General features: G+C 41.1%; 2 protein-coding genes across 2 annotated transcripts in view; one reads left to right on the top strand and one right to left on the bottom strand.

Annotated features, from left to right (window-relative positions):
• fhip1b (FHF complex subunit HOOK interacting protein 1B) overlaps positions 1 to 14,272 on the top strand; it is a 716,414-nt gene that overhangs the window by 458,908 nt on the left and 243,234 nt on the right. The window lies entirely within an intron of this gene.
• LOC133659187 (olfactory receptor 10J4-like) lies at positions 10,883 to 11,806 on the bottom strand. The gene has a single exon (XM_062061924.1). The coding sequence runs from the start codon at positions 11,804 to 11,806 to the stop codon at positions 10,883 to 10,885; it is 924 nt and encodes a 307-aa protein (XP_061917908.1).

Here is a 14,272-nt window from a genome sequence, read left to right as displayed (position 1 = left end):
TTATTTTATTTTTATTTTTATTTATTGATTTTTATTGGTTACTTTTAATTTAATTTATATTTTTTTATTTTATTTATTTTTTTATATTTTATTTTTTTTATTTTTTTTTTATTTTTTTTTAAATTTATTATTATTATTATTATTTTTGTTTAATCTTATTATTTATTTGTGTGTGGCGTCGCGCGGGTCTTGCTTCCTGTTGGGTGGGGTCCGTGCCCGTGTGGCCCGACCTTGCGCTGTGGGGTCTCTGTTGGCGACTTGATGTGGTGGCAGCGCGGCGCCCGTGTCTGGTCTGGATGCTGTGTCTCAGTTGTTTGGGCGATGGTGTGTTTGTGCGGGTTTGGGTTGGAGTGGTGGAGTATTTTGGTGGGGGGGCCAGGGGGGGTGTTGGTGTTTGGGCTGGCTGGCGGGCTGGCGCTGGCTGGTCTCCGTGATCCTGTTGGCGTGTGGTTGCCGGTCGCAGTTTTTTTTGATCGCTTTGATTTGATTGGTTTGTGCTGGCTGTCTGGAGGTGTTGCGGCTGCTGTTTCTGCTGCCGTTTGTTTGTGGTGTGGGCGCCCGTGGCTGCTGGGTCTGGTGCAGGGGGGTGGCTGATGTTGTGACTGGTGGCAGCGCGCGCGCGTGGTGGTTGTCGGGGCTGACAAACTGTGTATATGTATGTGTATGTGTGTGTGTGTATGTATGTATGTATGTATGTATGTATGTATATGTGTATGTGTATGCATGTGTATGTGTGTGTATGTGTACATGTGTATGTTTATGTGTATGTATATATATATGTATGTATATTTCTGGGGGTACGTTCTGGGCCTGCCTGTCGGGTGGGGGTCGGCGCCTCAGGCTACTGCATCCGGACTGCGTGTCTGGAGCTCCTGGGTCCCGCCGTCCATCCCTTCCGGGTGCCCGTCTTGGTTGGGGCCTGCTGGGTCTGGTCCCTGCGTCTACTGTGGTGGCTTGGTGCTGCAGGGTATTCCGAGGTGCTGCGAGTCGGCCAGTTGTTGGGGTAGCGACCTTGTGTGTCAGCATGTCTGTGATCTTCTTTTAATTCTTTTTTTATTTTTTTTTTTTTTTTATAAATAGATTTAATTATTTATTTATTTATTTTTTCCTTTTTTTTTTTTTTTTTTTTTTAAATATATTTTATTAATATTATTATTATTATTATTATTATGTATTTATTTATTTTATTTATTTATTCCCCTACCTCAGGGGGGGGGACTCGGCGGGGCGGTTGCTGGTTGTTCCATCTCTATCGTTGGGGTCCCTGCGGGTGGGATGGGTGGTTCCTGTGGCCCCGTGCTGGGTGGTCCTGTGGTGGCCGGCTTGGGTGGGGTGGCCGTGGGCTGGCCTCGCCGCGCTCTCCGGGGGTGGGGTGGGGGGGGGGGGTGGGGGCTCATGGGGGCCCTGTTGCCGGTGGGGCGGGGGCGGTCTTCCCATCCAGTTGCGGGGGGTGTCCGGGCCCCTCGGGCGGGGCGTCCCGCCTTTCTGCCCGTGTGGGGTGTGGTCTCTCGCTGGCTTGGGGTCTGGCTGTACCCTGCTTTTCTTGTGCCTTGTCCTCTGCCGGGTGCGTCTGTCTGCGGCCTGCTGCTGGCCCTTGTGGGCGGCGCGGTGGGCCGGGCTCTGGGGTTCCTGTCGCTGTCCGGCTTGGCTGCGTGGGGGCAGCGGTCCCTGGTTCCCTGGGCACCACACCTACTGTTTGTGGGTTAGGCTCTCGGGGAGGCTGGGGCCGTACTCTGGCTCCCGCACACACTGGGAGTCAAATGTATTGTACATGCAAATTCACATATACTCACACACATACATACACACATACATAGGTACCTACGCTCCCACATACATATACAAATACAGTACATATTTACACACTCAAAGTTCGTACATCGACACGCACATTCATTATACAAACATACACATACTGTACATATACATTCACTGTACAAACATACATATACACATACTGTACAAACACATATACACATACTGTACATGTACATTCACTGTACAAACACACATACTGTATACACATACTGTACATATACATTCACTGTACAAACACACACATACACATACTGTACATATACATTCACTGTATAAACACACATTTTGTATACACATCCTGTACATATACATTCACTGTACAAACACACACATACACATACTATACATATACATTCACTGTACAAACACACATATACACATACTGTACATATACATTCACTGTACAAACACAAATATACACATACTGTACATATACATTCACTGTACAAACACACATACACATACTATACATATACATTCACTGTATATACACATACTGTACATAAACATTCACTGTACAAACACAGATATACACATACTGTACATATACATTCACTGTACAAACACAGATATACACATACTGTACATATACAAGTACATATGCACACATACACTCATGCACATAATCACGTTTCATCAAACGTATATTAATGTTGTTGCCCTAGGGTAAACTGGGTATAACACAAGGCACACTGACAAAGCTTAACCTATGGTTACTATAACAATCTACAAGGTTAATGTAGGTTGCTTCTCTTTTTTCCCCCCATTTTTCTGCATTCTTTCGTATCTCAAGTTATCATTACGTATATATATTGTTGCATTTGAACAACTGTATTGTTGATAATAAAGGTAAAGTATTGGTATTGTTCATTATCAATAGCGCTATTTCTATTGGTATTTGTATTGCTCCATTTTTAGTGTAATAATGCTCATTGTCATTTCTGTATTATTTTTTATTTTATACATGTCGTATTTGCTGATGTTGCTCTATTGTTGTTGTTGTTGTGTTTGCTGTTGTTGTTTTTGTCTCTCTGTCTAATCCCCCTCTTGTCCCCACAATTCCCCCCTCTGTCTTCCTTTTTTTTCTCTTTCTATCCCCTCCTGCTCCGGCCCGGCTGCACCAAATGATAATATAAATACATTTAATAAAGTCAAATACAAATAAGGCATAAATCTGAACAGCCGATATGGGCATCTACATCAACTATATGATTTGCCTGAGAAGCTGGACAGGACAAAATATATATATATATATATATATATATATATATATATGTATATATATATATATGTATATATATATATATATATATATATATATATATATATATATATATATATATATATATATATATATATATATATATATATATATATATATATATATATAAATAAATAAAAGAAGTACTTGACTTTCAGTGAATTCTAGCTATATATATATATGTTTATTTTATTATATATATATATATATATATATATTTATATTTATATATATATATTTATATATATATATATATACATATATATATATATATATATATATATATATATATACATATATATATATATATATATATATATATATATATATATATATATATATATATATATATGTATATATATATTTATATATATATATATATATATATATATATATATATATATATATATATATATATATATATATATATATATATATATATATTGAGCCCCTGCCCCTCTATAACCATGTGCATGTCCCTGTGTATATATATATATATATATAAATATATATATATATATATATATATATATATATATATATATATATATATATATATATATATATATATACATTTTCTACTGCTTGTCCCGTTCGGGGTGGCAGGGGGTCAATAAATACTTGAATTTCAGTGTTCATTTATTTACACATATACACACACATAACACTCCTCTACTCATTGTTGTATTTGAAAGTGCAATGCTTTGCAGCCAGTAGCACAGCCTTTGAAGGAGCATAGATATGGGCAGCATCTGTGAAATTTAATTTGCAGGAAAGGAGTGAGTTTAGGGTTGAATTGTCCATCCTCGTTCTATTCTCTGTCACTATCTTTCTAACCATGCTCAACACCCTCTCTGATGACTTAATAATAATAATTAAATAATGGATTAGATTTTATAACGCGCTTTTCTATTATTAGATACTCAAAGCACTCACAGAGAAGTGGGAACCCATCATTCATTCACACCTGGTGGTGGTAAGCTACATTTGTAGCCACAGCTGCCCTGGGGTAGACTGAAGGAAGCCAGGCTGCCAGTTTGCGCCTGCGGCCCCTCCGACCACCACCTACCATTCATTCATTAGTGTGAGCGGCACCGGGGGCAAGGGTGAAGTGTCCTGCCCAAGGACACAACAGCAGCGATTTGGATTTGGATGTCAAGAGGCGGGGAGCGAACCTGCAACCCTCAGGTTTCTGACACGGCCGCTCTACCCACTACGCCATACCGTCCCGACTTGCAAGCGTACTTCTTCTTCTTACTCGTCGTGGCCATGACTGTCTCTTCTTCGTTCTTCTGCTTCGTCTCCTTCTTGTTGTGTGGGCAGTTGTGCACTCTCCAAAAGCCGTAGATGTTATAAGGCAGTGGTTCTCAAACTTTTTTTGTCATCCCCCACTTTGGACAAGGGGGAGTTTTCAAGCCCCACCTGCCCCCATCGCCCCAACAGAACGCTAATGCCAAGCTTAACATTTTCAAATGTATTGAACATCAAGTAACATCAAGTTGTATACATTCAAACTCAATAACATAAAATAACATCAAGTTCAATAATCAATAAAATAACTGTGCAACTGTGGTATAACTTGCATCAAGTTCAATATCAAATAAAATAACTTTCATCAAGTTCAATAATAAATCAAACAAAAGTGTTATAACTTGCATCAAGTTCAATAATAAATCAAAAAAAGTGTTATAACTTGCATCAAGTTCAATAATAAATCAAAAAAAGTGTTATAACTTGCATCAAGTTCAATAATAAATCAAAAAAAGTGTTATAACTTGCATCAAGTTCAATAATAAATCAAATAAAAGTGTTATAACTTGCATCAAGTTCAATAATAAATCAAATAACTTGCATCAAGTTCAATAATAAATAAAAATAAAAGTGCCACTTTGCAATCTTTGCAAAAAAAAAAGGAGGAGCTATATGCATTTGGCAAGACAGGGCGAGTGAACATGAGTTTTACAGTACTCCAGCATTAGCCTGTTTTGCACTGCACAGCTTTTCAAATCGGGGTTGCAGGCTTGACACTGCCACTGTTAAAACCTCATTGAGTTCGGGGCTGAGCTGCCTTGACACGAGTGCTTCCCGGTGAATGACACAGTGTGTCCAATGCGCATTTGGCGCAACCCTCTTTATTAGAGCCTGCAGCCCGTTTCTTGACTTTGCCATGGTCTGTGCGCCATCAGAGCAAAAGCCCACACAGTTTTCTCATTTAAGATCGTGTTCTTTGAGGAAACTGCCCATTATCTTGAACAGCTCATCAGCAGTGGCTCTATTTTTTATGTATTTGCAAAACAGCAAATCCTCGCACAGTGACTCGCCATTCACAAAGCTTCCGCTTAGCCCCGCCCCCATTAGTTACTGTTGCTATGTCTGTCAAACTTGCGCTCCTACGTAGAAATTTAAAGCCTACAGGAAAAATAAGTAATTTACATTTATTTATATAGCGGATTTCACAGACAGAATCACAAAGTGATTTACAGTGTGTATAGAAAATGAAAGAATAGTAAAAAAAAAATCTAAAAATATAATTAAAAAAAAAAAAAAATTGAAGTGAAATTTCCTCCCGTTCCTCGCGCCCCACCTGTCATGTCTCTATTCCCCACCAATAGAGGGGAATTTGAGAAACGCTGTTATAAGGTGACTGGGCCGGCACGCTGTTTATATGGAGAAAAAGCGGACGTGACGGAAGGCTTTCCTCACTCAGGTCTGCATGGACCTGGAGGGGGCGTGCCTTGTTGTCTGGCTGGAATACGGGAGAAATTCGGGAGAATGGTTGTCCCGGGAGATTTTCGAGAGAGGCACTGAAATTCGGGAGTCTCCCGGAAAAATTCGGGAGGGTTGACAAGTATGTATGTATGTGGCTGCATAGAAGAAGGTATCATTTTGACTCCATGCTGATTACATACAAACACAAAAGTACATGTCAGGATAGTTTATTAAAGTGCAGAAAGTATAAACATTTACGAAATCTTACATTTATTGTAAATGATTTATCAATGGTAATGATTAAATGTGTTTAAAATGTGAAGTAGGTAGAAGCAGATCTTATTTAATACTACACTGTCTCCATATCTCAGTATTTTTTCTTTACGTTTTGTGTTAAAACATTTCCATTTTATGATAGGGAGAGAAAATAATAGAGACAATACATAGATAGCTTATGCAATGATAAAAGAAAAACAATAATGTTCCAATACATAAATATATTTGTTGTAAATTATCACAAAAGTATGCCACCATAGGTCAATTTAATGAAAATAAAGAGATTATAGGCGAGGCAAGGGTAAGTTTATTTACAGAGCACAATTTGAACACATGGCTATTCAAAATTATTTAGAGGAAATTATAAGAAATTCAAGATAAAATCAAAACTAAAATCATCACAATACAAAAACAAAATGTGAGTTTAGATAACAAACGTTATCATACGCACAATTAGATAAAAGTGTTTTTCAGTCTAGATTATAAATACAATAAAAAATATGTACAGTAGTTGAAAGTGTCAAACATTGTATAACGTTTCAATAAATGCAGGATATTGACTAAACTATATATCACTTCCTCTTTGGATTGATTGAAACTTTTATTAGTAGATTGCACAGTTCAGTACATATTCCGTACAATTGACCACTAAATGGTAACACCCAAATGAGTGTTTCAACTTGTTTAGTTCGCGCGCGTCTGATTGTCGAGTTTAACGATCACTTTTTTGTACTTTTTTGGCTTCACTGTGTCACTGAGCCGTGACACTTTGCAGTCTGTGTTGATCGGTGCTGCGGACTAGCACACCGAAGCCGGCTAGCATTAGCAGCCTGAGATACAGAGGTGTGGATTTCTTCTGTTGCTGGATGCTTCGGCATATAGACCATCAGAATTCCCCCACCAAGGAAAAGCCCGACATCGGAGGAGTTCGAGGAGATGAAGCTCACACTCCACTCCCTGTGCAGCGATGTGACTGCGGTCAGAACGCAGCAGAAGCAGCTTCTGGGGCTACAGGAGGAGGTGAAACAACTACGCCTCCAGAACGTGGAAAAAGACCGGCGCATTGTGGACCTGGAGCGGCGAGTGGACAAGCTGGAGCAATACTCCCGCATGAATGATTTGGTCATCACCGGCATCAAATTCAAGCCGCGTTCCTACGCCCGTGCGGTGGCCGCAGACAGCGGGGAGCCCAGCGAACAGGAGACACGGTCAAGGAGCAACAGGTGGCTTCCTATTTCCAGAGCAGGGGGATAGAGATGGACCTGGAGCACATCGAGACTTGTCAACCACTGCCCATGAGGAACCAGAGACCACCAGCTGTCATCATGAGATTCACAAACAGGAAAAAGAAAATGGCACTATTGAAGCAAGGACGCAAACTGAAAGGTACAGATGTTTTCATGAATGAACACTTGACAAAGAAAAATGCTGACATCGCAAGGATCGCACGACAACTTAAAAGGCAAAGCAAAATTCAACAAACCTGGGTAACGAACTGTAAGATCTTCATCAAACTAAATGGGACGCCAGAGGAAGCAAAAGTCTTGGTGGTGAGGAAAATAGAAGATCTTGATAAGTATTGACATTGATGCAGTACTTGGTATCAATGTAGCTTTGTGACTTTTACATCATCTCAATGGTACCCACACCAAGAACACAGACCATACCATATATTGATATGGACATGTTACAGAAGATCCTACAACAAAGAACTGGAAATCATCTCGGGTGGGCCTGCAGACGCCACCATCATCTCGGGTGGGCCTGCAAACACCATCCTCTCCAGCATCTGAACCTGCTGTTCCAAATCCAGTTCCTGTTCCTGCTCCTCGGCTAGCATCTGCTCCTGTTCCTGCACCACGGCTGGCACCAGTTCCTGTTCCTGTACCACGGCTGGCTCCAGTTCCTAATCCTGCACCACGGCTGGCACCACTTCCTGTTCCTGCACCATGGCTGGCACCAGTTTCTGTTCCTGCACCATGACTGGCACCAGTTTCTGTTCCTGCACCACGACTGGCTCCAGTGGCTGTACCCGCGCCTGCTTCGTCTGCTGCACCCATGCTTGCTTCGTCTGCTGCACCCACGCCTGCTTCATCTGCTGCACCCGCGCCTGCTACGTCTGCTGCACCCGCGCCTGCTTTATCTGCTGCTGCTTCCATGCCTGACTCGTCTGCTGCTGCTTTCACGCCTGACTAGTCGCCTGCTTCTACGCCTGACTTGTCCCCTGCTTCCAAGCCTGCCACGACGACGACGCTGACGCGCCCACCTCCCCGTCGACCTTGGATGTGGCCGCTCCCGGGTCGCCTGCCTCGCCTGCTGCAGCAGCGTTCCACTCGCCGCCGCCACTTGACTTGTCCTCGGTGGATTCGGGGACACTTGGCCTGGCGACCCACCGCCAAGTCCTCCCTCCGACCTCCCGTGACTTTTGACCCTGCTTGGTTTTTGTCTTTTTTTTTTTACATCTGTGATCTGTCCTTAAGGGGGAGCTCTGTCATGATCTGTGGTTTAGATCATGTTTTTTTTTAGTTATGTTCTGTTAGTTTTGGACTCATTTAGTTCCTGTTTATGCACCTGAGTTTGTTACCATGGCTACTTATTATTTTCACCTGCCGCTTGCATTCCGGACACGCACCTGTTTGTCATCACTGACATTATTTAAGCCTGCCTTTGCAGTGAGTCGGTCTGGCTTCTTTATTTGGGTCATGCAACTGTTACGAGCCAATTTTTTGATCGGCTCCCCAAGATCTGGTTCCCTTGGAAGAGCAATAAATTCCAACTGTACAACCTAACTCAAAACATAATGTGTATGTTTTGAATACATTAGAGAAAATGTTCAAAATGAGACAAATACATGTTTGGATATTTTTATTTCTACTACTTTACCTTACATTTACATTACAAGGCTAAATAAACTCTGTGTGTATGTTGGCTTACCCACTTCCACCACAAAAAAAGTGGATGAATGACAAGAAGGTAAAGAGCAAACCATCTTGAGGCCTGTTGGGAAGCGACAGATGAATAAAACAACATGAATAATTGTATTTATCCTTCGATTAATTACTTTTTATGTGTTTGTTGCGGTTTGTTTGTCTCCATTTGTTAGCAGCATGTCTCAAAAAGGGGTTAACGGTCTTTGATGTGACTTTCAGAAAATATCACAAAGTGCATGAGGCACATGCGATGAGACTTTGGGGGTGATCCGGATCATTGTCTGGATTCAGGATTTTTTGAAGGATTCTTTACTATTACGAGGTAGGTCCTGGCAGAGGTCCATGCCACGTTTTTGTGCATCTTCACCCTTTGTACATAAGGCCCCAGGACTTGATGAGTGGGTTGACATCCATGCTGCGGCTCTATCTCGTGGGCTCCTCAGCAAGGAGACTCCTAGGTCCTTGGGTCTGTGACCTGGGTCTGTGTTGGCTCCTTAAGATAGTGTATTTTCTTACATGGCTCCTCCTCACTAACCCATATACAGGTGAAATTCAAAATGTTTGAATATATTGCAAAGGTTAGTTTAATCCTACAATTAGATTTACTAGGTGAAAGTAATAAATGACATAGGCTCATAACATACAACTAGAATAGAATGGAATAGAATATATCAATATTGTCATTGTACATTGGACAATGAAATTGTATGCAAAACTAATTTATGCAAATTCATAATAACACATAAAAACATAAGAACATAGATAAATAGATAAAAATACATAAAATACATAAAAATACCAAGCACACAGCTCACATGCACATGCACAACTAATGTGTGTGAGCGCGTGTATACGCACAAGGAACATTGTTATGACTAACGTCCATTATTACTGTGGCTACCGAGAAGAATGTATATTTTGACTCCATGTTGATTGCATACAAACACAAAAGTTCATGTCAGTATAGTTTAAGGTGCAGAAGATATAAACAGTTACAAAATATAAAATGTATTTTAAATGATTTATCAATGAAAATGGTTTAATTTGTTTAAAATGTGCTTTACAAAAGTTACGTTAAAGCACAACTCATATTTATATAAACAGAATTGAATATGAAGAAGTAGGTAGAAGCAGATCTTATTTAATCCTTCACTATCTTTACTTGTTGTGTTAAAACATTACCATTTTATGATAGGGCGAGAAAAGAATTGAGAATGTGTGACAATACATGTATTGCTTATGCAGTGGTAAAGGTAAAAAAAAAAATAGATACAATACATAAATATATTTGTAGTCAATTACCAAAAAAGTATGCCCACATAGGTCAATTTAATGGGGAAAAATGAGATGGCGAGTTTATTTATAAAACACAATTCTTAACAAGGCAATTCAAAGTGCTTTAGAAAAAATAACAAGAAGGCAAGAAATAAAATGAAAAAAAATAATCATCATATAAAATAATCACAATTAAGATAAAAATGTGAGTGTGGATAACATACTTTTAGTTGTCATATGCACAATTAAATAGGAGTGTTTTCAGCCTGAATTATAGATGCATTAAAAGTAAATAAGTGCATATAATATTGATTGATATTAATATTGATAAAGCAATATAATTAGTGATATAAAATGACATCAGACAGCATGGCTCTTTGCTTCCTTTTTCTTCCATTTATACATCTTTTTAAACACCATATGATAATGTAAATTACTTTTCTTAAAGGATCACTTGGGAAAATAAAGACTTCAATGCTATATCTATGGATTTATGATTCACCCGGGTCATTGTGTTCTCAGGGCATTCGAACGATCACAACTGGACTGTTTGGTTTGTCTTAGAAGACGTTTCCCCTCTCATCCAAATAGCGAACAAGTGGGATCATTTTCTTTAGTTCACCAGTGGATAAAACAATCCCTTGATGTGTTTCCAGATTTTCTTCATTTTCACTCCATAAATGATTGGATTAAACAGAGGATTATACACAAGTATTTGTACGGTCATTATTAAACGTACAATTTTTGGAAGATCTGACTCCAATCGAGCAATGATGACATTAAACAGACACAAACAAGTGAAGATGAATAAAACCATCAGGTGAGGTAAACATGTCTCTGCCGCTTTTTTCCTGACTTCTGCACACCTGTGATACGTTATTATAAATATTTTTATGTACGTAAAAAGGATGAACATCACAGGAACATCAGCCAAACTCACCATTACAAACAAACCATAAAGGGTAACAAATGTTGATTTTACACAGTGAAGCTTAAGAATTGTGTTGTTACATAAAATACCCTTTGTTGTATAGTCACAGAGTTTTTGTTTAGAAATAAATATAGTTAACGGTACACCCACACATGCAGGTAGAAGCCAGGCCAAAGTCAAGAGGACAATAACAGTTCTTTTTCCCATGATAGTTGGATACTGCAGAGGTTTACAGATAGACACATACCTGTCATAAGACATGACTGACAGCAGTAAGAAGTCTGAAAGACCAAAAGAATAATAGAGAAAATATTGAAACATACAAGCAGAATGAACAATGATCTGTTTTTTGGATAAAACATCAAAGAAAAGTTTGGGGTAGATAACAGTGCTAAACAAAAGAGAGTTGAGAGACAAAGCTGCAATGAAAATGTACATAGGCTCATGAAGGTTCCTGTGGATCCAGATCAGACATATAATGGTGCAGTTAGTGCAGAGGATGAGAAAATAAAATGTCAACAAGATGAAAAAGTAAATATATCTATACTTGTCCATTTCTACAAAGCCACCAAGAGTTATAAATGTTCCATTGAATTCAGCATCCATCACACCAAACATAAAAATAGTCAAATGTTATGAAAATTGTTCAACCTCCATGGATCTCATCAAGTCCTCCATCAAAAGATGCTGTCATGTCAACAAGCTCCTCCAAGTCTTCACGGTGATGTTGATGGAACTTGTTGTGAGCAGTCAATGCTGAGAAGAGTAAGAAGTCGTCCACCTGATAAGGATGACCCACAGGATGAAGACTGCCTGCGATTGGCCTCCAAGTTTAGAAGGCGTTCTCCTCTTTTACTTATCCTCCAAAGACTTTCATTTGTAACGTGTGATGCAAACTTTTGACCAATTGTGCATTTTCTTCTAAGAATAGGGTTGTTTTCCTGGTCATTTGCAACCACACTGACCCCTGTACTGGGGACTAGAGGTTAGAAAATGTAGAAACGTTGATCAGTACGTTAATAGTCATCATGTCAATAGTCATCAATATTGATCATGTCAGCATACTTGCCAACCTTGAGACCTCCGAATTCGGGAAAATGGGGGGGGATGGGGACGGGGCTGTTGTTGAGGTGGGTGGGGTCGGAGGGCGGGACTAATGGGGAGGAATATATTTATAGCTAGAATTCACTGAAATTCAAGTGTTTCATATATATATATATATATATATATTTATATATATATATATATATCCATCCATCCATTTTCTACCGCTTGTCCCGTTCGGGGTCGCAGGGGGTCAATAAATACTTGAATTTCAGTGTTCATTTATTTACACATATACACAACAACTTTAAGGGGACTTCACATCCACATGGGAAAGATGAAGTGTGGTGGTGGGAGTCTGATGCAACCTTGCACTGCCCCGGTAGGGGCAGGTCAGACAAATGGGATCCAAGGCCGGGTAGACAACTACAGTGCCAACGGGCCCAATGTTGCAGAGGTAGCGCGGGAGGAAAGGAGGGAGGAAGAAGAAAGGGATGTCGACGAGCGCCAAGAAGTGAACCCAGTAGCACCCCCAAGCGACCCAAGAATAGAGTCAAGTCAAAGAGCCAGGAACCTGAAGAACCCGCTCCGAAGGAACAAGATCAAGTGGCCGAAGGCCAACGAGACCGAGGAGTGGAGAAAGTTGGATGAACATCTCAGCGGGCTGCTGCAAAATGCGCTGCGCGGGTCAGTGGTAGCCAAGTTAAACCTGTTCGCGGAAATCCTCTATGAAGAATGCAGCAACAGGTATGGCGAGGTGACCATCAGAGAGGCCACAATAAGACCAAAGAGCAGGAGGGAGAAAGAGATTGATGACCTGGTGGCAAACAGAAGGCAGCTCCGCAAGCGTTGGAGGAAGGCAGAGGAGTCTGAGAAGGAGGGCCTGAAAGCTCTCTGGGATGAGATCAGAAGACGCCTCGCTAACCTCCGGAGGGCAGAACGTATCAGAAGACGGGGAAAAAGGAAAGAGAAAGAAAGGTCAAGTTTCTTCAGGAATCCATTCCGGTATGCACGCGGGTTCCTTGAGGAGAAGACAAGTGGAACCCTGGATATCTCCAAAGAAGAACTGGAAGAGCAAATCCGCACTCAGTACAGTGACCCAGCAAGGAACAACCCGCTAGGCTCCCCAGGGTATGTGCCCAGACCCTCAGAACCATCAGCCCTGTTTGATACATCACCACCCAAGCTCAGCGAGGTCAGGCAGGTGATCCAGCGGGCAAGATCTGCTTCAGCACCAGGCCCGAACGGAATACCGTACAGGCTGTACATGAACTGCCCAGGAGTGTTGAAGCTGTTATGGACCCTGATAAGAATTGCCTGGACTAAGCAGATCATACCATCCGAATGGCAGAGGGCAGTGGCAGTTTCTATTCCCAAACAACAGAACGCTAAGACCACCGAGCAGTTCAGGAGCATAGCCCTACTGAATGTGGAGGGAAAAGTCTTCTTTTCTGTAATGGCGAGAAGAATGACTACCTACCTCACGGAGAACAACTACATTGACACCAGCTGCCAGAAAGCCGGGATTCCAGGTTTTCCTGGCTGCGTAGAGCATGCTTCTATGATTTGGGAACAGATCCAGACCACTAAGAGGGAGAAGAAAGATCTGCACGTCGTATGGTTAGATCTAGCCAATGCCTATGGGTCAGTGCCACACCTGCTCGTAGACTATGCCATGGAATTCTTCTACATCCCAGATAACATCAGGACCATGATCAAGATCTACTTCCAGGACATGCACATGTGCTTTGCACTGAAGAAGGTGACCACTGGCTGGCAACAACTGGAGCTAGGGATCGCAATGGGATGCTTCATTTCCCCCATCCTCTTCGTGGCAGCTTTCGAGGTCATCCTGATCGGGGCAAGGCAGGTGGTGGGTGGTGTCCGGCTGCCCGCAGGCCAGAGGCTCCCGCCTCTAAGGAGCTATATGGACGACATCACCTGCCTGCTACGAACCGCCCCATGCACATCCAGGCTACTTAAGAGGCTGGATGAGCTGATGACCTGGGCCAGGATGAAGTTCAAGCC

This window comes from Entelurus aequoreus, linkage group LG10 (genome assembly GCF_033978785.1).
Source record: "Entelurus aequoreus isolate RoL-2023_Sb linkage group LG10, RoL_Eaeq_v1.1, whole genome shotgun sequence".
NCBI classification, from domain to species: Eukaryota; Metazoa; Chordata; class Actinopteri; order Syngnathiformes; family Syngnathidae; genus Entelurus; species Entelurus aequoreus.
This window is presented reverse-complemented; position numbering and strand designations above follow the sequence as displayed.